Source organism: Primulina eburnea, chromosome 6, assembly GCF_022965805.1.
Source record: "Primulina eburnea isolate SZY01 chromosome 6, ASM2296580v1, whole genome shotgun sequence".
NCBI classification, from domain to species: domain Eukaryota; kingdom Viridiplantae; phylum Streptophyta; class Magnoliopsida; order Lamiales; family Gesneriaceae; genus Primulina; species Primulina eburnea.
The window spans coordinates 35,780,396-35,804,886 of NC_133106.1; the positions used below are offsets into that span (position 1 = coordinate 35,780,396).

Sequence of the window (24,491 nt, forward strand, 5' to 3'; positions counted from 1 at the left end):
TTTGAGTTGATAATTGTTTCTTTCTCATTGTTTTTCTGGAAGAAATCCAATGGATCATGAAAGTCGATATAATTTCTCTGCATTTGGATCTCTTCTGTGAGATCGATAAGCACAACATATGATGTTGTTTTTTATACAACTTTTCAAATAATATAATATAATATTTAAAATTTGAGACAAAGGACTGAGAATTGATAATTTTTATTACAAATTTATATTTTTTCTTCATGACTATTGTGATATTTTATGAGTTTGGTTATGTCACCTGATCAATCGTGGAAGCTGTGGATGTTCATCGATATCATGGCCATAGTTCATTTAAATTAATTTATAACAAATACTTAATTACTGAATATATAAAAATATTTTTCTCGAAAGCAAGAGTTGAAATTTAAGCAGCATATATCAACAACGAATTTGATGAATGTCTTTTCCACCCTAACCTCACCCATTAATATTTATAAAATAATTTGTATTTTTAAGTAAAAGATGCCCAAAAAAAAATAGTAGAGTATGATTCACCACAATATACATTTGTATCATTAAAAAAATCAACTTTTAATGTTGTCACGACGTTGATTATTTAAATTTTAAATTCAATAAAAAAACATATTCGAACTGATCATTAAAAAAAAACTATTAATGAAAACTTATTTATATATTATTGTCGTTGAAAAACGCGTGTCTCGATTGCGAAAGTTAGTGCATCTCAATTTCAACTCAAGAAACCTCTTGAAGGTGACTCCACGCAAATCATAAATTTTATATAATATTATATCATATATCCGTCTCAATTATATAAATCATATTTTCTTTTTTGTTTGTCTCAAATGTATATGATATATCATATCATACTTAGCAATATAATTTGTATTCTTTTAAATTTTAAATATGAAAATTTTATTTTTTCATAAATTGGTTCGAGCTAAAGATCTGACGAATGAGACGAATTTTGTGTTTATTGTATGCTTGACTTTAGATCAATCATGTGATTTGAAACAAGATTCGAGATTGGATGCGATTCGGTTTGCCATGATGACCGTCCAGAGGGCACTGAAATGATTCAAGAAAGCTTACATAGTTTTTTTATTTCCGTATTTTCGACATGCTATATTAAAAATATTTTGTAATTTTCATATTCAGTAATAAAAATTTGATCTACCAATAAAAAAAAAAGTAGATTCTTTATTTTTTTTCATTGATATTTTCCATAATTGCCGTCCGATCACACTTGCCAATAGTTTTTTCTACGCCATGGAAATCTCAGTCAACTCTCCGTTTTGTCTTCATTAACAACATTTTTGTTCTTTCTTTACTTTGGATTGAAAATTGCGCCGTTTTGTTGACTTTGTTCCTTCGGATTTGCTTTCATCAACTAATTTGAACAGACAAACACGGCTGTTTTCTACTAAATTATTTTTTTAATATTTCGTATTATGTTTTTTGAATGATTTATTAAACACGTACATAATTAGCACTGTAATAATAATAATAATAATAATAATAATAATAATAATAATAATAATAATAATAATAATAATAATAATAAATACATACATATATATCCGAAATTAATAAATACTTAATTTGTTATGCGCATCAGGCTTCAAAAATAGCGGCCATAAACAACTTTAAAATCATCTCAAGAAATAAAAGAAAAGCATTCTACTGTTGACACATTAATTTCAGGTCAAATTGGATAATTATCTAATATGTTAAAAATAGATTTTAGTACAATAATTTGACTTCTATGTCATTTTTAGTCCTCTTCTTCGCCTTGATAATGGTGATATAATGCTGACGAACACATTAGCAATATCTATATAATTAAATGATATCATAGCTAAGTTCATAATTCGGCTGAGATTCTCCCGAAAAAAAATAAAAAATGTGAGATTTCACAATGCGATAGAAAAGCCTAATGCACTCTCCTTCGAAACGATCCAATGAATGATATTCATCGTGAAGACCTTGAAAATCAACGACATAAATTGTGGCTTAGTGGATGAATAATCATAAGATCGTAGCTTAAGAGATATGAGTTCATGGAGTTGTGGCTTTATGGATGAACAATCATGAGATCATGGTATGTACAGGTGGGGTGCTTTACCAACCTGGCCAAATACTAGAGAAATCACACCACAAATTACTTCAAGTTGCTATCAATTTTCAAGTACCAAAATTCTTCCCAAATTCAAAAAATTTTTCTCATCGTGTTAAACCGCTGAATCCGATCTATACCGTACTCAGAATACATCTATATGTGTGTTGGGTAACATTTACAAACTTTAGATCGATACAACTGTTCAATTAGGTCAAAACATTTTTTCAAGGTGACTGGTTTTTGTGTCTAACTCCAAATTGTTCATTTCAAGATTTTCGAAACAATTTATCAGGTAAATGAGTTTTTACTGTACTTTTATGTGCACTTGCGTTTCATAAGTGTACTATTTACTATGTATAAAATGACATGCTTGTTCTTCATAAGTATGTCTATGTTTGTACTAATAGAAGCATGTATATTTTGAAATTCGATGGACATATGTTATTCTTTCGGTTTGTTAAATGATATTTTAAAAGATGTCTGAGGAAAATATTTTTGAAGGCGCTGTTATAATTCATATTCGAAATGATCGGGAAATTTCGATGTTTGCTTTGATTTGATATGACCTTGATGCAGTGAGATATAATAATCGATACTATAGCATTGCCCCTTTAGAGTATATAACTCAGGGAATTGATCAGTTAGCCACGTAAAATAAGATGATTATCAGTGTCATTTCTTTGAATTGATATTATATGATTTGAACATGCTATCTATCTTGGAATAATATACGCATTTGTTATCAACTATGATCGATCGGCTCCTATTTACTGAGTATTTCTCCAATATATATATATATATATATATATATATATATAATTTAGTGAAATGATTAATTTTGTTAAAGCGTCTGTTTCTTAACCATCAAACGCGATTAAATATTAGATTACAAGAAGAGAGACATCGAGCGACGGAAGCTGGATCTTTATTTTAATTTGGTTTACTTGGAGGTTGGAAAATACGTTATTTTAATTTTTTTGTCCCGGAAGAACATTAATGACTATTGTGATAATGATACGAGTTATGACTTATGACTTTGGACTAAGTTTGAAAACTTTTTATATTCCAAATTTTATTTTTAATCGACAATTTATTTTAAAGAATTTAATGCACGTATGTCACCGTGTACAAAAACTGAGACAATTTTAAAGATAAATTTAATGACGAATCTCAGATCCGATATATAAATAGGGTCGACCTATTTTATGGATATAAATTGGTGAAACAGTCTGCTCATGTAACATTCATGGAAATTTTTCAAATTAAAAAATTATGTTTCATTTGTCAATTTATTTTAATCTTGAATATAATAAGTAAATAAATACAGCGAAGGGCAACACGCAAGGGACTCGCAAGAATCATATAATATATATTTATTAAAAATAAAGACCAAGAAATTAAATTAGAAATCTTTCAGCTTATATTCGTTAAACTATACGGTCTCTAAAGTCCAAGACTGGGAAGTCTACAGACGCATGCAGTCCCGTGCATGCATGGCTTCCCCCTAATCTCAAATCCTTTCCTACCTACCTAACCCGAAGCGTACCCCCACCTAGCTATATAGTTTCCGAGACTCAAATAAAACTAAAAAGAAAATACAAAAAAGTTGTTTTGTAACTTTAAAAACTTTTGGAAACTTTATACAACAAATTAAATTAATTTATTCGATACATCTCAAAATAATATTGAACTCAAAGTTATGAATTCTTGATCAATTAAGTTTCTTCTAGATCAAGCAAGTATCGATACCAAAATTTCTGGCCAAAACGCGTAAAAAAATACCATATATATAACGTTTAATCAGTTTGAAACATTCTACGTATTCAGGCCATCTTCAACCCATTACACTATCTTAGTGTCACACTAACTTTAAAATAGTGTAATTCTTACACTAAATCTAAAACTCATCTCCAACCCATCAACTCTAAACTCTACATCAAAAAGAATATTCTCAAAATATTCCCTATTATTTTATTCACAACAAATAATTTATTTCACAAAATATTTTTAAACACAATAATTAAAATATCATTAATATCTAAAATAATGTATATATCGAAATTCATTATAAATATACATGAATTAAAAATTTAATTAAATAATGTTTTTTGAATTACGTTAAATTTTTTAGTATTTAATATTATTATTTTAAATACTTAAACTTAATACTTAATTGAATGTAATAATTGCTAATTAATCACATAAAAAAATCAAAAAAAATAAAACAGAATTAACGCTATTGCTACAGTATTGCACCAAATTTGGTGCAATACTGTAGCACACCACCAAAATAGAGTAGGAAATGGTGTTGGGTTGGAGAAGAAAAACTCACATCATGATGGAGTATTGCACCAACATGGTGTTGGGTTGGAGATGGCCTCAGACCAGAGAAATCGTGGGTTGGGTCAGTAAGCTGCACCAGATCTGACCGTCAAATTGGTTGACTTTGCCCCACCTTTTGTTTTCGATCACGTGGAACCCGCCGCATAGCTTGGGCCTGTGCATTTTTATAAAGCTCCTCCGTAGCTGAGTCAATTTCGGCGTTGACCAAAATGGCCCCCCCTTCCACTCGCTTATTTGATCTTTCTTCCCCCAAGTCTAACATGCGGGCCTTGCTAGCTGCTATATTCCATTAAGATTTAATTGAGTTTGGACTAATACATACTTGGACGCGTATGCATGTATTATATATATCGTCGTTGAAGCAACGTATTTAATTTAAACAAATGGACGATAAATTTTATGCGAAAGTGTGAAAATAGTTTGTATTTGTTTTATTAAGGGAAGAAAAAACATAAATGAATCATAGCGCTTCAGGTTTTATATATCGAGAGACAAGAATCAGGTAAACGGGAGTTTTCCAATGTTGGACTTGAGCCCTCTTTGACGTACCATCTTACGTAACTTTTATACCGAACCACCTTCGGTTTTCTCACTTGCATGACACGTCGGATCAAACTTCCAAATACCCTTTCGGGCTTCGGCTTTTTTTATATAGACTTGTTCGTTGCATTTGTGAGCGCCTTCTTAGACTCTTTGTATTCTGCAGCTTCCTTTCTCAAGAATCCAAATAGTTTTCCCTTTCTAATTTGCCTTCTCCGCTTCTTGAATTTACATAATATTTATGGGGAAAGGATGGGGTCTTACCATCGAAAATCCTGATCAAGCAGCGTTTTTAGGGAGCCAGGCTGCCAAACATACTTTAGAAGCCAACCATCTAATCCCGAGGATCGATCGTCGACAGGTCGGTTTGATTATGTTTCCTGTTGATTCCAGTTGTAAGGAAGAACAAGCTACGTCTTCGTCCGGTGCGGATCAGCGGTTGGAGTTGGGTGAATTGGACTTCTTCTCTGAGAAGAGAAGGCCTGTTAATGACTGCGGTCCTTTCGTGAAGAAGGAAGATTCAAATGCGGACGTGGATGTTAGCATACGTTCAATTACTGTAACTCAATGATTGATACTGCTTTACTAACCGTTGGATTTTATTTTTTTTTAATTGTAAGATTTATTTATTGCTTTTATTTTGATGTAGACTGGTTTGCAACTTGTGACCGGAAAAATTGGAAGTGATCAATCTACGGTGGATGATGGGATATGTTTTGACGCAGAAGATAAACGAGCCAAATATGAGGTGAATATCGATCAAGGATATATGGAACTGTTACATTGCTTTTGAGTAATTCTCAGCCTCCACTTTGAATCTTCTTTTATCAATTTATTTATTTGTGATTATTTTTGCTTGCTTGATTAGGTAGCACAGCTTCAAATCGAGCTCGACAGAACGAACGCTGAAAATCACAGGTTACGAGGGATGCTTACTGAAAGTTGTAACAGTTACACCAGCCTGCAGATGCATCTTGACGCGTTGATGCAACACCAACAAAATTCGACAGCTCCGAACTCACAGAAACACGTACACGAGGTAATCAATTGACTTATACTCAATCCTGTTCGATTAGTTCTTTAAGATTTCACCATTTTATAAGTTTCTGTTTCAGTTAATTTAATAAGAAACTTCAATGTTTTTTTTTGCTGGTTGTATTTATATCAGATTGCTGACAGAAATTCTGAAGAGAAGAAACAAGAAAATAGAGGGGTGCTGATGGCTCCTAGACAGTTCTCAGACCTGTCCCCTGGTGCCGTCAACAAATTAGCCAGTGAGGTATATTCTAACTCAACATCAGAGGAAAAACCTCGGTCAGGATCCCCACACGTCACGGAACTATTGGCGAGGAGCAAGAGGATTGGCCGGGAGGAGAGCCCGGAATCGGAAGACTGGGCTCCGAACAAGGTTCCCAAGTTATATCCCCCCAAGCTTGATCAGTCCAATGAGGCCACTATGAGGAAAGCTCGTGTCTCAGTTCGAGCACGATCCGAAGCTCCTATGGTAGCTATTTGCATTGGTTGATTTAAGTTGTTGCTTGTGGTCTAAGAGGGTATTTTCTTTCTGGCACTAAAAACAATTTTACAATGATTTGTCATAGATTCCAGATGGATGTCAATGGAGAAAGTATGGGCAGAAGATGGCTAAGGGGAATCCATGTCCACGAGCATACTATAGGTGCACCATGGCAGTCGGTTGTCCAGTACGCAAACAAGTACGTGACCAGATATATTTATCATGAGAATCACAAGATAAAAAAACAAAATAGCAATTCAATCTAACAATTGGTCTACATATGAACTATGATATCGAAGTATAAGATTTTAGTTAAGTATCATGACCCAATAATATTTGTGTTCTTATATTTTATTTAAGTTTTCAATTACGTTTTGTCAAAGTTTTCAACTTCATTCAGTTAAAGATTACATTATCTTTTGTGGAAGTTTTTGGTGCAAGTTCCTATGCGTAAGAGTCTAATTCGATATATGGAACTGAGTCACAAAAAATCATATTCAGTATGCTACTGATCTGACCTATTTAATTGATTAATAATAATAATTCAACTTAAAAAAAAAAAAACAATCATGATGCATGGTCATGCATCACATAACTTAGGCTAACATTTAGTTTCATGCCTCGGAAATTACAGATCCAGAGGTGCGCTGCAGACCAAACAATCTTGGTCACAACCTACGAGGGAACACATAACCACCCACTGCCACCCACCGCCATGGCCATGGCCTCCACCACATCAGCGGCGGCGGACATGCTTCTCTCAGGCTCCATGCCAAGCTCCGACATGTTGATGAACCCAAATTTTCTAGCAAGAAACATGGTTCCATGCTCATCGAATGTGGCTACAATCTCCGCTTCTGCTCCATTTCCAACAATCACACTTGACCTCACACAATCTCCAAACTCAATGCAATTGCAAAGACCACAAGCGCTATTCCAGATCCCATTTCCGATTCCTCCCCATCAAAACATCACCTCCATGCCGACTCCGCCGATTCCTCAGATATTAGGCCAAGTCATGTACAATGAGTCCAAGTTTTCGGGTCTCCAAATGTCTAAAGACGGTCAATCGCGGCAGCATCCACAACTTCATCCTGTGGGGAATCACCCATTATTCGAGGACACCCTCAGCGCCACAACGGCGGCAATCGCAGCCGATCCCAACTTCACCACCGCTCTTGCTGCCGCCATCTCCTCAATCATCGGTGGAACATCTCACCCAAATAACTCTAAAGGCAACGCAAATACCTCTGCCAGCCACAAAACAAATAGTTTACATGGAAAATAATCAAATTGTTCTGGTTTATATGTTACTACTATCACATTTTTCCAAACTTTTTGCCGTAGCAGTGATCAGGTTTCACTTGTTCATATTACTGTTGCATTGATGTATCAAACGGGGAAAGAGGTGACATTTTCTTTTCACTTCTCGATTTTCTTTCTTTCTTTGAACATTTTCGATCTGATGATTTGTAAATTAGAGGACCAGTTGTGAAAAGTATATTTTAATTTGATAATGGAAGTCTACAACTCCGGCCTTTATTTGATTACCTTTGGAAATTGGATAAACTTATAAATTAAATCATCGACTTTCAGCAGACTTTCGTCGCAACGAAACGTTGATTTCTGCGCTAGCAAAAATTAATGTCGAACAATTATTATCGTAGTTTAGCCCATGGCTGCATGCGCATCAATTGTCACTCTTTCGCCAACGAATCTCGACGGATGTAATTCGAATCCACGTTAAGACAAAACCACCCTCGATTTGTATAAGAAAAACCACATTAGAAACTGCGGTGCTCATGATCTTTAGATAATACGAGCCAGGATTAGGGTATTGTTTGAATTCATGATATTTTTTGACATATCAATATCCATCTCGAGATAAGAAACTAGATATTATTTTCTTGTTTTCAATTTTTATAAACTTGATTATTTTCAGTACAGAAATTACATTCGATTTAAGTTTTTTTTCATCAAGTCTTCACCAATATTGTATATGCTTATATAATATAATACTATTTTGAAATAGGAAAAATGATTTTTTTTTTGTTCCATTACCTTTTTTTTTTCCATTAACTTGTTCGTTTTTTAGTTTTGTCTTATAACTTGTAAAATTTTGGTTTTGGTGTACTCATTTTTAATTTTAATTTTTTTTAAATTGTTGACATGTCAGTTTGTCAAGCCAATGTTTTCCCAAGTCATGTCATTATTTCCCGATACGATGTCAGTATTTTCTGGGTTCACATCAACATTTGAAACAAAATAGCTCAAAATGAAAATTTTGTGTATAGAAACAAAATCTTAAAAACTTAGTTGATCAAGAACCAAAATTGAAAAAATTGGTGGATAAAAAAAAACTATTTTCCCTTTAAAATACCTTGTCCATAGTTGGAAACATCCATAATATATCTTTCATTAGTACATGTAAGTCGTCTTTACACATCATTATATATTTAATTGACCAACACTATATGTTCTTGGGTAAGAAAATATTTATAAATCTTATTATTCAGTATGAATTTTAAAGAGGAAAGAACATATGATAATTAAGAGATCATTTTTAAATCAGTGCGCATTTGATAATTTTCAAAGAGAACATAAATTTTGATTAATTAAAACATGTATATATTTATTTCCGTGCGTGTTCGCATAAATATCGCCTCATTATCTCCCAATTGTTATGCCCATCGACTTCTCACTTATATGCTCTGATTTATGGAGCTCCCAAATTAGTTATGTTATTTTTGACAATATAACAAATATCTAACATAGTTTAATTAAGTTTCTGGGGGTTGTATATATGAGTTTGGATAATTCACATCCATTGAAATCTTTTGAGGTAAAGTTAGACTCAAGTTCATGATCTCAAAGCTTATATTCACTGTTATATATATGCTAAGGGTGTGTTTGGTGCAAGTGATGAGATAAATAAATGACTGATTATGCTATAGATAATAAGATTGATATATAATTAATTAAATTAAACATTATGTGATACTATAAAAATTGTTTAGTTCAACGTTTTGAATATGTGATTAGCTTTTAAATATTAATAAATTTACTATTATACCCTTGCTAAGTTTATTTCTTTGTTGTATACATCTGAAAGCAATACATAATATTAGATAATAATAATAATAATAATAAAGATATTAATAATCTTTGCATTAATAAGTGTAAATATCATAAAATTAAATATAATAAAAATAAAAATGTTATTGATAAGCATAACAAACATTAAAATTTAGTTTTAATCATTTCATTAAAATATATACAAATAAAATATTTTTTCAAAATAAAAATATATCTTTATAATTTTTAAAGTTTAAATCAAATTAAATAATAATGATATATATTAAATATCAGGATCGACATTTAACGTACAACACTCTAAAATAAACTTTTTATTCAATAAATAACTTTAACACTTTTTCAAGAAATAAGAGGAGAAAAATGTAATTTATAGAGTTTTGATAGTATGTCCCATTTGATTTGTTAGATTAATAATCAAATAGTTATCCACAAAATTGAATCTTAAACCGGGTCAAAATGATTATTAAAACATCTTAAAATTTTAACCAAACATTGGATAAATGTTTGACTATTAATCTATCTTTGTTTAATCCACTCAACCAAACACACTTTAAATAATTAGTTTTAAATTAAGTTTGAGATTAGAGTTCATGGAACAGGTAGTCTTTACAAAAGACATCCAAAAAATTTTATGTCCAGTTAAACACAAAATGGGGAAATTTATACTTTCAGTCTAGTGTATTTGTTTCTTTGTGATTTTAGTTCAACGTGATATCTAATTTCACTTTTAGTATATTGTTTTTGTTTTTTGAAAATTTCATTTATTTTTCTGACAACGTTAATATGATATTACTGTAATATCTAGATGAAAAACGAAAATTGCCAAAAATCGGCAAATAAGAAAACATCCACCAAAATGCAATTTTCAAAAAATAATATTTTTTGAGATTCTATGCATTGCTTAGCTTCGAAGAAAACTCGTCGATATTGTTCCATCTGCCTTGACTTTTTGATAGCAAACCAATTTCACAAGAGACAAATCCAAGCATTTCAAGCACTATTAAACTGCAAATAATGGACGAGAAATTATTATTAATTTTAAATTCATTTGATTATTTAAATATATTTATAATGGACAAATTTAAAAAGAATTAATTTTGAAATATATGTGACGATATTATTTTCATTTTCTTTTTATAATAATGTCTTATCAGCACACTTCACGTTACTCCGTCGTTATCAATTAAATACTTTATGTTATCTTTTTTTTTTTTTTTAAAAAAGTCTCTACAAATCCGACGGTTTAAATGCAGAAGACTTTGTAATCAACGGGTGGGATTTCCTCACTGCAGTAGCTGAACGGTGCTTTCCTCTTATTTAACGCTCTTTGCTCCTCGTTTTTCTTTCACAAAGCTTTCCTTGTTATTCATATTTCTTTCTCTGGTTCTACATTGTCGGTGAGTGCTGCATTCTCCGATTATTCATTTACTTGTTTACAGTTCATTATGTTGATGAATTTCGTGGGTTTTATCTGTGGGTGGCATCGTCGAGAAAGATTGGTGAAATTTTAGGGTTTGAGGTTTTGTTTCAAAAATGGCTTTGTCTAGTTTGCTGTCAATTCGGTTTCGAATTGATTTTCTGGATTTTTATGCTGGTTCATTTTTTTATACATTTTTTTATTAGGGGTTTTATGTTTTAAATTTTTAATTGATTGTTTGTAAACATGTTTTTATTTCCCTCTGTTTCCTTTGTCGTCCTGATCATCTGTTATTCTTTTCTTACTTGACATGTTGCGTGCCGAAAAATGGAATAATTTATATCTTTCCTTCTGGGTGGTGGACTTTTGTTTGTTTCTTTTTGTAAAAGTCTGATTAAAGGTTCTGATCGGTGTTTTTCTGAAAAAATTGTTATGATCGTATCGAATTTGAGGTAAATTGATTTTTTTCTGTAAATTTTTTACCTTTTGCGCAATGTAAGCTTTAACCCTTGTCTATGATCTCTCGGATCATTGAATTTGATTAATTAGTCACTTTGGTGGGTTTATTATAAAGAATTAGTAGGATTTTCATATTACTGGCAGAATATGTTGTCTGAAAAAAGAAACCATCAGTTTAATGTAGATGACATTACAATCTTGCGGGCAATTTTGCTTGATGCTTTGAGCATTCAATGGCGAAATTGATATCGCCATTATGGGTGTAATAGAATTCTGTTCTAATTTGATGATGATGTAGGTCAAAATGGGAATGATATTTAAAGCTCTAGCCTCCACCTTGTTGCTTTCAAGCTTCTTGATCTCTCTTGCCTTTTCTGCATCGAATGATGGGTTGGTCAGAATTGGACTCAAGAAGCTGAAGGTGGATCAAAACAATGCGCTTCCTACTCATCTTGAGTCCAAAGAAGGGGAGGGATTGAAAGCTTCGATAAGGAATTACAATTTCCGAGGTAGGCTCAGGGGTGATGCAGACACCGATATTGTAGGACTGAAGAACTACTTGGATGCTCAGTACTATGGAGAGATCGGAATTGGCACTCCTCCACAGAAATTCACCGTGATTTTTGACACTGGTAGCTCTAATCTATGGGTGCCATCCAAAAAATGCTATTTTTCTGTAAGTCTGGACTATGAAACCTTTGTCTATGTTATGTGAGAACAAATGTCACTATCAGCCATTTTTATCAGTGGGTAGAGATGGAAGGATATTTGAAAATTGACATATTTTGGTGCAGGTTGCATGTTACTTCCATGCCAAATACAAGGCAGGAGAGTCGAGTTCTTACAAAAAGAATGGTTTGTTATTTATTTCCTTAATTCTTCTCATCTTATTTCCATGTTCATATATATTTTTTTTACGCATGAGCTCAATCATATTCTCTTTTAAGTCCTGCTAAATGTGGTAATTTATTATTATCTCAAGATCTAGTGTTTCAACTTTTATTGCTAGCTGAGGATGATAATTAACCCCCTCACTTAAAATTCTCCAAACATTTGGATGCATAAAATGGGCATATCAGATGCATCATACGTGCATCAAATGCCTATAACATCATCATGATTCATGTTGTATTCTTATGTGATGATAAAGTATCAAATGTTATTGACTTGTCATAAAATTCCATTGATCTGTTGCCATTGTTATTATATTAGAATCAACCATAATATGTTATCTTTGGTTCTTTGCTATTTATTTGTTGGGTTTGTTATACTTTAAGAGTCCATGTAATATTCTTAGATTCAAAACAATCTTTGTACAGGAAAATCCGCTGCAATACATTATGGGACAGGAGCTATATCGGGATTCTTTAGCGAGGATCACGTCAAAGTTGGGGACCTAGTTGTCGAGGGCCAGGTTTCCCACTCCCCTTTTGGTTTTCGCTATGTACTATTATTATATGTAGTAATTCACAATAAAATGCTGATCTGTCCAGGAATTCATTGAGGCAACACGAGAACCTGGTGTTACGTTTTTGGCAGCAAAGTTTGATGGCATATTGGGACTTGGTTTCAAAGAGATCTCAGTTGGAGATGCTACCCCAGTATGGTAAGTGACTAAGTGTTGGGCCCTTTTTCTGTGGCGTTTTTTGGCATGTTATTTTGAGAAAAAAGATGTTAATTTTTTTCTCATAATCAGAACATTAGTTTTCGTCATGTGACCTGGAACGCAGATGGTTACTAAAATGGTCGTATTTCTTTTTCGTTTGTTGGAATACTTTGTCATGGGTGAGTTTGCATTCCTTGAAGGTACAACATGGTTGAACAAGGTCTTGTCAAGGAACCCGTGTTCTCATTTTGGCTTAACCGTAATGTGGAGGAAGGAGAGGGGGGTGAACTTGTTTTTGGTGGAGTCGATCCTAATCATTACAAGGGTGAACGCACGTATGTTCCAGTGACCCAAAAAGGCTATTGGCAGGTTGGTTGTCATGATACAAAGGATATAGTTTGATTACTATGGTTCTTTCTTTAATACTGGATTTTCTGTTTACAGTTTGACATGGGTGATGTTCTCATTAATGGTGAAGAGAGTGGTATGTATGCTACAATGCTTCGTGATGTATCATTTACTGTAATTATAAATAATATAATAAATCAAGAATATGCTTTTTGTTTGTCTGGAAGATGGGTTTTCATTCAGAATTAACTAATTAACTTGCACTGTGATGAATTACCCTTGCACTTACTGTATTGTTAGGTTACTGCAGTGGTGGATGTTCTGCTATCGCAGACTCTGGGACTTCTCTCTTTGCAGGTCCAACTGTATGTGCTGGTTTCATCCTACCAAACCAACTCTTCAGTCAATTTTTCATTTTTTGAAATATTATCATCAAAACAAGTTGTTTTATCATATCAGTGATATGGGAGGGGAGTGGTTTTCAGTTTTCGTGACCTACTGTTCTCTTGCATAGTAGTTTGCGCTTATTCCTTGTATGTCTGTAGACGGTGGTCACCATGATTAATCATGCTATTGGAGCTACTGGAGTTGTCAGCCAAGAATGCAAGGCTGTGGTTGAACAATATGGGCAGACAATTATGGATTTGCTTATGTCAGAGGTAGTTTACTATGTTAAGTTTACAGTCTTAAAGGTTTCAGGTGGCTCCTGTTTGTTATTCCTGAAACTGGTATTCCATATGACCTTAGGCACAACCAAAGAAGATTTGTTCCCAAGTTGGTCTATGCACTTTTGATGGACGTCATGGTGTTAGGTTTGTCCTTTTCACTTTTCCCCACACCAGGTTCTAAATTTTTGTTTCCTTAATGATTAGTTTTGTGACTGTTGGATTTCCATGCATGATACTTTTTTTTTTTATGTCTGCACGTAGTGCTGGCATTGAGAGTGTAGTAGATGAGAAAAATGGCATATCATCTGGTTTGCATGATGCTATGTGTTCTACATGTGAAATGGCCGTTGTTTGGATGCAAAATCAACTGAGGCAGAATCAGACACAAGATCGCATCTTGAACTATGTCAATGAGGTAAACTTTTGTGTTTCTGGGATGCGAGTTTTTTGTTTTGAGCTTATACTGGTTGACACATAAAACTCATGAAATTTCACAGCTTTGTGAACGGCTTCCTAGTCCAATGGGAGAATCAGCTGTTGAGTGTGGAAGCATTTCTTCTATGCCTAATGTTTCCTTCACAATCGGTGGAAAAGTTTTTGATCTGTCCCCAAAAGAGGTACAAAGTAAAGCATAATTCTCGTTACTGGATAATTATTCTGTGTGTTCTAAAATTTGAATCAAAATGGGCTACTTGGCTGGTTGGTTTTTTTTTCCTACCACCACCACCAGCATGGAAGTTTGGAAGCTTCCTGTGTTTTCTCTTTTGTTTTTTAGTAATAAATCCATGATTTAGGCTTCTATGTTTTTCATGTTCTTTATTGGCAAGATTTCACGTTCCTCTTACAGCCCTAATTTCGTTAACTCGGAGCTGAATATTTTTTGGTTATCACCATGAAAACCGAATGAAATTGTCTTTTTTAGTTTCGATTTAAAACCATAACCGGAACCAAAGACACGTGATTTCGTTAGCTTCCAGAATACACAATGGGCAAAAACTGTAACCATGGGTAACTTTTAACTCAATTTTTTAACCGTAGGCAATCTATATGAACTCTGTGGTTTTTATTTTATTTTACTAATTTAATATTAATTCACTTGATTGTATGTATCAAGTCCAATCTCTTTTTTTATGATTTTAACAAGAATTAGATACTTAAGATATTACACTAACTTGGTTTGTTCTCAAGCAACTAATATCTTTTTCCTCGAGCATTTGAGGAGACAATCTTGTTTAAAATTATAGTTTGAACCCACTCTTTAGAAGGCTAAAATTTTGACGTTGGTGTTTAATACTGATGATGGTTATTTTTATTTTATCGCGTTTTATCAGTACATACTCAAAGTCGGGGAAGGCGCTGCAGCACAGTGCATCAGTGGTTTCACTGGTTTAGATGTTCCCCCGCCTCGTGGGCCTCTTTGGTAACATTTTTTCCTTCCATGTCCTCCTCTTCGTTGTAATTTATATTTCTGATGAATGTTCTGTTATATACATGCCATTGAAACGATTCTTGCAGGATCTTGGGAGATATGTTTATGGGTCGATACCACACTGTGTTTGATTATGGAAACCTGAGAGTCGGATTCGCTGAAGCGGCTTGAGATCAAAGGGAAACCTGCCAGCACCCCTGGATGTGAATACTTGTCTCTGCTTATGTGTGAGTTTAGACAGGTTGATTTTATGGTGTCGACTTGTACCTTAAACAGGGTGTAATACAGTTTGCTCTTCGTTTAACTTGATGCTGATATTTGACGTATCAAACTGTTACTTTTGACATTATAGAGTAAGCTGTCTGAATATTGAATAACATATTATTATAAATAAATAATTGTTGACAATGAGTGCTTTATTATTATTTATTTAATTATTTCTTATGCTATATATTAAAATGGGTGTTAATAAACTTAAAATAATATCATGGTTTTCTTTAATATTATTTATCCGAAAAAATACACAGACCCCATGATCATGTTCATAGGTGATTCCTGATCTTTGGCTTTGCGATAGAAATTAAATTCTCGAAAATTAAACTTGTATAGGAAGTCTTTATTTGATTTTTAGTTCTTTTTTCAAATTTAATTATTAATTTTCGTGACAAGTATATTTAAATAAAAAAATCGAGTGTGTGCTTAGGCACCCTTTAAAGATGAATGTTCGCAAACTGCGCAAAAAAATATCATCTTCAAAAGTTTGAACTGTTAATTGTTGAATATTATTCGTTATCGATACTTTTTTCATATTAATAGTTTCTTTTTTTAATAGCATATCAATAGTTTTTGAAAGTATTTATTTGTATTTTTTTTTCTTTTTTAGTTGAACTAGAGTAATTTTTGGAGTCTATTAAATTAAATTTAATTGTTATTTTTTTTTTGGAAATGGACCGTGTTTTGAGAACCCTCTCAAGAGTCGTCGCCATTCAAGTTTACTCAATCGAACCATCAATTATATGTTTGAAAATAGGGGATAAATTTAAGTTTCCTTTATTTGGCGTAGAACTCTGCTGTCATCCTTTTCATAGAAGGGATCTCATTTCTACAAAGGGAAAAAGATGTATTATAGAAGTGCCGTAGATGTGGATGTATTGGCGTGACAGCTTGAAAGCCAACTAACTGCATTCACAATTAGAGTTGGTTGTTTGGTCCAAACTTCTCAATCTAGCGTAAGCTGTCACATCCACTATATATGCCTTCCCCGTTTGACATGACCAACTTGTTTTATTAGTTACACCTTCTATTGTCTTCATCTCCAATTTCATGGGAATGTAGCTAATAGTTATTGTCAAGAAACAGTACAATAAAAAATCGAAACGAAATATATTTCTTTTTAAAAAAATGCGCATTTGAATTGCATGTTCAATCTAACAATGCAAAACTATGAAAGCTTAGATCCATTCTTCACTTCTTGTTTTGCAAACAAGAATAAAATTTGACCAAACTCGACAAGGAAAAAAAATTAATCGATTGCCACCGAGGATTGATAGTGCAGAGTAAATAATCACAAGCGAACATTTTGTTCTTCAATCTCTCTTTTTCTTTTGGTATTGATTGTATTCATAAAGCCTCTATGTTATGAACAATAATTCAGCAGCGCATTCAATGACTGAGGAAAAGAAAACCACAAATCATGGTGTCCCTCACATAACTTTCTTGCTATTTGAATGTGACAATCTCCGGTCTAGAGATTGCAGCTGGCTTCTAAGGTTCTGGTTTTCTTCAAGCAATCTGTCATATTCAAGAAGAAATCCTTCTGATTGCTTTCTCAAAGCTAATGCATTGGCTTCAGCACTGCTTGCTTCTTTAGACTTCTCTTCAAGGCGTGTCTCGAGCTGCTGGATCCTATTGTGCAATGACGCTGTCTCTGCTTCCAGTGCTTTGATTTCCTCAGAAACTGGAGGCTTACTATCCTCAAAAACCCGACTTTGTTTCTTTACAGCTTCCATTGTCTTTCTCCTCATGCGCAGTTCTCGAATATAATGATGCAATCTATCAATCATCAGTCCAACGAATAAGGCGAATCCTGCACAAAATCACTTGTATTAAACTGATAACAGAAAAAAAAAAAATCCAAGGGAATTTGGCATCGACAGTTCAATAATAAAAGTGAGGAAGCAAGCTCAGAAATTTTATGTATTGGCATTGAACCTAGACTTTCTGACCAAAAATCTGGCTGGGAGATCATATATTAAAGAGTTATGTTCATGTTAACGTGCAATGCTAAATTTAATGGAGATGGATTGGGAATAGGTTCTAACAAACATGACTTAATGTTTTAAACCATGTGAACAAAATGCCTGCCATATTCAAGATTTTGTGTTTAAATTATTCATACTCTTTAAGGTTGCGTTTGGATTCTCATGTTCTGTGTAACATGCAAAAACCTGATTCACCATATCCCATGAGGAAACCGGAAAGGATTATACTCATCTACTTAAAATCATGAATTATATATAATGACAAACGTCAACATGCTTCAGTCTGCAGCCTGACAATATGAAGGAGATTATATATCTTCATCCAAATCCATAATTTTCCAGATTAAACCACTATCAAAAAGCTTCGCATGAAATAAAGGGACGACCTTTGTTTTAACTTGTAAAATGTTTACAGTCAAACGCAATATTCTAGTAAAATCCTTGAAACAAAAAAGAAGGTAGGAATGGAACCATAGTATATACACACGTGATCCCAATATTCTTACTTAACAAATAGTAAGCTCAGAGATACTTTTCGAGATAAAACGCTAAAAATAAGGCTTGACCAGATTTCTCCAAGTTAGTCATGCATAGCAGTTTACAACCCAAGAAACAGAACAATTAAATCAATCTCTGAATCCAAAAATTTATAGAAAAGATTCAAGAAAATTTAAGGATCGCCGTTCGGTCATCAATTTTTTTGCTTGATCCCTTATATTAAACTTTCGTTACGCACGACCAAAATCAAATCCATCAGTACGCAGCACTAACTACAACGGACCAGCAGAGCAAGGCAGCTTCTCCAAGAAGGAAAAAAAAGATAATTCAAGTGCTAGTTATTCTAAAAATACTCATTTCAGCTCAAAATAAGTTATAGCCCCTCGACTTACATCGCCCAAACATTCTCATGAATTAACACAAATAGACACCAGTGGCACGACTTATCTATCTAATACAAAAATGTCGGCTCATCATATCATAAAAATCTCCAAAACAATATATAGATATGAAAATCAATCGAGCAATCAAAATGCCACAAAGAATAAGCATGTCGCACAAATTATGGCATTTTGAAGTATGTTTACCCATGAGAGAAGCTTCAAGAAGGTTCTTAGCCAGGAGAATCTGATCCGTGGGACTGACCTCACCATCGTCGACCCAACGTCTCTGGATCTTCAACGCACCATACACAGTAGACATCATGACCACAAAAACGGTTCCCGCCACCGTCTTCACCACAATCGGTCCACGGCCCCGCTTGACCCGGTCCAAACCCATTATAACCAGCTTCCTAAACGGCGTCTTGAACACGAACACAACGATCAACGCCATCTCCGAGAACACCAGAACAAACAGTAACTGAATCATCTTTATGCTATCGACGAATACAACGTAGGATCGATCGGAGGACGGAGAAAGAGCATCGAGGGTTTTAATTCGTTGTATCCAAACACCAAAACGCGCAGTCCTATATTTATTTGAACCGATGTTGCTATTTGTATTTTCGAAATTTAACTTCTTTTATTTCCATTACGTCCCTCTGTAATTTTTTATTATTATTATTGTTACTTGTTATCCAAACCAATTATTTCTAATATAAGATTTACTATTTTTTTATGACGAGAGAATTCATAATATCGAGTAAATTCACGAAATAATGTAAAAATCGGTAAATTATGTTAGTCATGTAAATTATAATGACTAAATCTTGTACAACATATTTACTCAAAAAAATATTGATATTGATAAGTGGCTCAAATATTGATATTGTAAAAACTTTGATTTCTTTTTAAATTTTTTCCCGTTTTTAGAGGTAATTATGAATTTTGTGGTCTGATTATTTACTTTTGGGAGGAATAAATTGGAGAAATTAAGAATAGAAGACCATAATATTTTGTTGAATCAAGCGTAATGAATACCTAGCTCTCAGTGTGTATATTTAATGGGGAAAAGCCCATTCACTTTCCACCTATAAATAAAGCTAATTAAAATAATTAACACACATATTAACTAATAATTTTCATTTATTTATCCAGTGAACCATCTCTCTACATTTGGTGGCAAACTTTATATATATCAGGACATCAACGCACACGTTGTTTTAATGTATAATATTTTTTTTATAATTCATTTGGATATATTTAAATGAGGATCAAAATAAAATTATAAAAAATGAGAGACTACATTTTAATCTTGATATATGAATTAAAAAAATAGAAAAATAAAGGAAAAAAGATGTAAAATTGAATGACTCGTGAATAGGAGAAGTTAATACCTTAAAATTAATTAAATAGAACTTCTTGGGAGAGGGATTTTTATCGTTTGCGATAGATGCTTTGGCTATTTTACGATTTAAGTATTTGGTTGAATTATAGCATCGTCTTAATCTATAATTATATGGTTTGTTTTACAATTGATAAAGTCTATATATATTTGATTCCATGAACTACAAATTGATATAATTTATATAAGAAACTGGTTGAGCGGTAATAATTAATATTAATGAAGTGTTATTTTATGTAATTAATGACTAGATTAGTAAGAATAAGTGTTTGAATAATTACTTGTTATTACACTAAAAAAATATAATAATTATCTGTTATAATCGATCCATTTAATCAATATTGTATCTCGAAATATTTAGGTTATACATATTATATCTAGATAAATTTTCATTTTACAACGAACTTTCACTTTTATTGCTGGTGCAAGTTACTTGTGATTCACTTATATACAAGATATTTAGAAAGTCATAAACTTGTGTGAGACGGTCTCACGGGTTGTATTTGTGAGACGGATCTCTTATTTGGGTCACCCATGAAAAAGTATTACTTTTTATGCTAAGAATACTATTTTTATTGTGAATATGAGTAGGGTTGACGGTCTCACGGATTATGATCCGTGAGACGGTCTCACATGAGAGTCACTCATTTAGAAATTATAAAACAAATTGGATTCGCATGTCTTCCGATGAATGAAAAAATATAATCGTGTGATCCTAAATTTACACAATCTATGTTAGCTTTACATCTTATCTTATGATTTCTTTATATTTCGAAATGCTTCACCATGCATGTTGAAGATTCAGAAAAGCTTGCTCGCAAACTCATCGATCTCTATCCCTTTACTTGAGGACGCCGCCGCAAGATCTCTGAGCTGCGATAAGCTTCTTCCCAACTGCAAACACACCTTCGTTTCAAATAGTTCTCCTGTTCTCCCTTCTCTCCAAATCCGCTTCCCTCAGGTTCAATTCAATCGATTCTTCCACTAGTTTGAAGAATCCCGCGTTGCTGCGGTACATTTCGAACACCATTCCGACCTGCCCGCCGTGTTCGAATGCATTAACAACACTAGCCAACGCGCCGCATAAAACGCTCAGCATAACTGCCCAACTACCATGGGAAGGGGAGCCCACGAATGCGGAACCCAGGGCCGCTAAGCCCGTCAGGACTGGGGCCGTGATGGCGAGAATTTTGTTAAGTTTTAGTGCTTTGTTGGCCAATCTCATGTAATCTTCTCTATCTTTTACTCTCATCACGTTAACTATCTCTCTCATTTCTTCCTCTAATTTCATGTTCCAGCCGTTGAAATCTTTGTTCCCGCATGGACCTTTTGACTGTCTCCGCCGCCGCTCCGTCGGCCACCAGACTGCGGGCTCCACAGTCTCCGGGAATTTTTCCAGCATTACGCCAAGGAGAGGAAGCGGGTAAGCTTTATCCAGAGCCAACACTTTTTCCATCAAATCTTTCACATCAACTGCCGTAGGGTTTCCTACGCAAATCATCGTCTGGATTTGATTCTGAAGCTGCTTGAACAGCCTGACAGCGTTTCTCTGTTCTTCCGCCAGCTGAGACGGCTGAATTTTATTCACGATCGACAGCATCCCAGTTGCGGCCACGTACATGGAACACGAAGAAAGCTTCAGAGCAGCAACTGGAGCTCCGGCGCTTATGGCAGCAATTCCTGCCATCGTCACAGCGGCCAGAATGATTGCGTTGATTGAATTCAAAAGAAGGCTATTCCAATTGGTTCTTTGATCTCCGATATTGTTGTGCATTTCAACTCTATCTGCAACTGCCTCCAAGATCGCGTAAATCTTTGACATCACCAAAGGATCCGCGCCAGTATTCTCAATACTTTTAAATCCCGTGTTAATACTAATGGGACTCGGGCGCTTTTCAATACTGCTGTGGAGTTCGACTCCATCGAAAACTCTTGTTCGGAGCTCGGGAAGAGAAATACTGGTGACCCGTTTCGGGATATTAATAGCTGCCCTGATAACTCTTTTTTGTTGGGAAGAAGAAGACATGGATGGATTCAATAAGCTCGAAGATTTTAAGGTCGCCATTTTCTTTTTTGCTGCTAGATTTATGTGAAATCTATATCTTTTGTTTTTGGTTCCAGGAATCGAATTTTAAGTGGCGCTGAGATTTTGAGTGAGAAGGATGGGATGAGGCAAGGGTATTTATAAGTAAATGGTAATTTTGACCATTGACTAATTAATTGAATATTGAAAGAATTTTCAACGCCTGATGTTTGAATTGAACCGGTTAATGTTTTCTTTTGTTTTGCATATAAACAGAAATTGGACCGTTTCTCGCATTCTATTTCGTCGCGAACCATTTTATTATTTATTTTGAAAAAGTGTGAACAACAAGTAATTTAATTTTGCGATAATTTTTGTCTTGAAAATACCGTAGCTTCATAATGTTAGTCAAATCTCGTGCCCATGCATATAATATATTGATTATTTTGTATTAGAAATCATTAATCATATAATTCCTCCTTAAATCCTAAATATATGGGTTTTTTTCGCATTTTCTTAAAAATTAAGAAAATTATAGGAAAAAAATTTGTATAAAAATAAACTTTCTATTCATTCAAAAAATGTTGCGTAATTTTCAAGAGGTATATTAGTAATAAAAAAACAAAAGAAAAAATGATACTAAATGTAAAAACTAGATTATATATTTGAGATAAACATGTATAACTGCAACGAATGAAATAGAAATTTGAAGTTATTTTTCCCAATATTTTCTATTTTTCTTACATCGATACGGAGTTTGGTTCAATTTTCATTATTTCCTTGTAATGGAACTTAAAATTATTTTTATTTTTTGAATGGTCGTTTTGGGTTAATTGTATTGACTTTCAACCCAAAGAAAATTTCAAAATTGTTTGGAAATTATGAAGACTGATAAAATCAAACTAGGGTAAATGGATAAGATAAAAAATTTGGATAACATGTCTTGACCATTTTTTTGATATTTACGCTCATCGTACATAAATTTTTAAGAGTAGATCTCTTGTGAGATGATCACACGAATCTTTATTTGTGAGACATGTCAATCTTATCGATATTCACAATAAAGAATAATAATCTTAGCATAAAAAATAATATTTTTTCATGTATGACCCAAATAAAATATTTCGTCTCACAAAATACGACTCGTGAGACCGTCTCACATAAGTTTTAGTCCATTTTTAATCATGCATGCATGATATACAAGTTGCATGCAACTTGTCGTGTGGTATGAGATAATTAATTTTTTTTATTTTCACAATAAGTAATCAATTAAGTTACATTTGTTAACGCTAAAAATTTCTAATACATAAATTAACTTGTGAACTTTATTTTATTTTAAATGAAATGTCATTACTTCTTATTGAAATACCACAGATAATTTGAAAGTGCCTTTATTAAATATTGAAATATTTAATGAAAATATTACTTTTTATTGTAAATATCGGTACACGTCTCACAGATAAAGATTCGTGAGACTGTCTCACAATATACCTACTCAATTTATGTACATGAGGAAATTGGTTTAAATATGAATAAAAATTTTAATACGCGTGATCATTTTCTATTACATTAAGCCAAATTTTAGTCGTACATGCATGTAAAATATAAGTTATGCGAACCATTTCAATTAAAATAAAAACTGAATATCCATATACACAATTTTTATATATATATATATATTGTGTGTGTGTGTGTAAAAATGTTGATTCTTGCATAATCCAAAAGTGTAGATTGTCAGCTCAAATGTAGACAAAACAGCTAAAAGGTTGAGAAAATTCAGACAAGAACGAGTCATGCGACTCATGCCCACGGGCCTTGTTGATCAAGAACTCTTGGGGTTCAATTCTTCGAGACAAAATTTTCACCAAAAAAAGTATATTCTCCCAAAAATCCTAAAGGAAAAATAAATTCAATTTCATCCATCTTTCACGTTCCACAGTATACGAACTGGTCACATGGCTTATATATTTTTAGTATCTATAAGGAGATAAATTCATTAATGAAAAATAAAATATAATCGTGACAAGCATTTCAATAACTAGCACATTTAACCGATCAACATAATTAGTCAGGATTTTTAAGAATTCAGTCGCATGGCTGATCAATATATGATCAAAATAATCGTTAATTTTAGAAAATAACTTTTTTTTGTCTATTAACTTGTTCTATTTTGAGTTTCGCTCTATTAAGTATTCAAATTTCGGTTGTATATATATATATTTTCATATTTTCCAAAATGTTGGCGCGATATCGCAAATGTTGATGTGACACATGAAATTATCGATATAAATGGAACAACATCAATTATTAAACTAAAATATCCAAAAAAATTAAAATAGTTAATGGATAAAAAAAAATTTCATTTAATTTTACTACATATTTTTAAAAAATAGTTAAT

At 33.1% G+C, this 24,491-nt stretch overlaps 4 protein-coding genes across 6 annotated transcripts; 2 read left to right on the forward strand and 2 right to left on the reverse strand.

Annotated features, from left to right (window-relative positions):
- Nucleotides 1-4,838: 4,838 nt before the first annotated feature.
- Nucleotides 4,839-8,053, forward strand: LOC140834772 (WRKY transcription factor 6-like). 3 transcript variants are annotated; one of them, XM_073199891.1, is made up of 6 exons: nucleotides 4,839-5,546; nucleotides 5,637-5,735; nucleotides 5,856-6,026; nucleotides 6,156-6,491; nucleotides 6,589-6,702; nucleotides 7,138-8,053. In XM_073199891.1, exons 1-6 carry the CDS (start codon nucleotides 5,229-5,231, stop codon nucleotides 7,789-7,791), a joined length of 1,692 nt encoding a protein of 563 aa, XP_073055992.1. In that variant the 5' UTR covers nucleotides 4,839-5,228; the 3' UTR covers nucleotides 7,792-8,053. The 3 variants fall into 3 exon arrangements, with proteins under 3 accessions (XP_073055992.1, XP_073055993.1, XP_073055994.1); XM_073199892.1 differs by having other exon boundaries at nucleotides 4,839-5,525; XM_073199893.1 differs by having other exon boundaries at nucleotides 4,839-5,348.
- Nucleotides 8,054-10,785: 2,732 nt separating this feature from the next.
- Nucleotides 10,786-15,934, forward strand: LOC140834773 (aspartic proteinase-like). Its single transcript, XM_073199894.1, has 14 exons — nucleotides 10,786-10,996; nucleotides 11,774-12,151; nucleotides 12,270-12,330; nucleotides 12,795-12,889; nucleotides 12,969-13,081; nucleotides 13,282-13,450; nucleotides 13,526-13,565; nucleotides 13,730-13,794; nucleotides 13,975-14,088; nucleotides 14,177-14,241; nucleotides 14,359-14,512; nucleotides 14,595-14,714; nucleotides 15,429-15,517; nucleotides 15,613-15,934. Exons 2-14 carry the CDS (start codon nucleotides 11,780-11,782, stop codon nucleotides 15,695-15,697), a joined length of 1,542 nt encoding a protein of 513 aa, XP_073055995.1. The 5' UTR covers nucleotides 10,786-10,996; nucleotides 11,774-11,779; the 3' UTR covers nucleotides 15,698-15,934.
- A 1,097-nt stretch (nucleotides 15,935-17,031) lies between these two features.
- Nucleotides 17,032-19,267, reverse strand: LOC140834774 (uncharacterized). The gene is made up of 2 exons (XM_073199895.1): nucleotides 18,873-19,267; nucleotides 17,032-17,612 (listed from the first exon to the last, which is right to left on the reverse strand). Exons 1-2 carry the CDS (start codon nucleotides 19,153-19,155, stop codon nucleotides 17,230-17,232), a joined length of 666 nt encoding a protein of 221 aa, XP_073055996.1. The 5' UTR covers nucleotides 19,156-19,267; the 3' UTR covers nucleotides 17,032-17,229.
- A 1,604-nt stretch (nucleotides 19,268-20,871) lies between these two features.
- LOC140833571 (probable F-box protein At4g22030) lies at nucleotides 20,872-22,200 on the reverse strand. The gene is given in 2 exon segments (XM_073197903.1): nucleotides 20,872-20,997; nucleotides 20,999-22,200. Coding segments are annotated over 2 exon segments (1,263 nt in total). The 5' UTR covers nucleotides 22,136-22,200.
- Nucleotides 22,201-24,491: the final 2,291 nt, after the last annotated feature.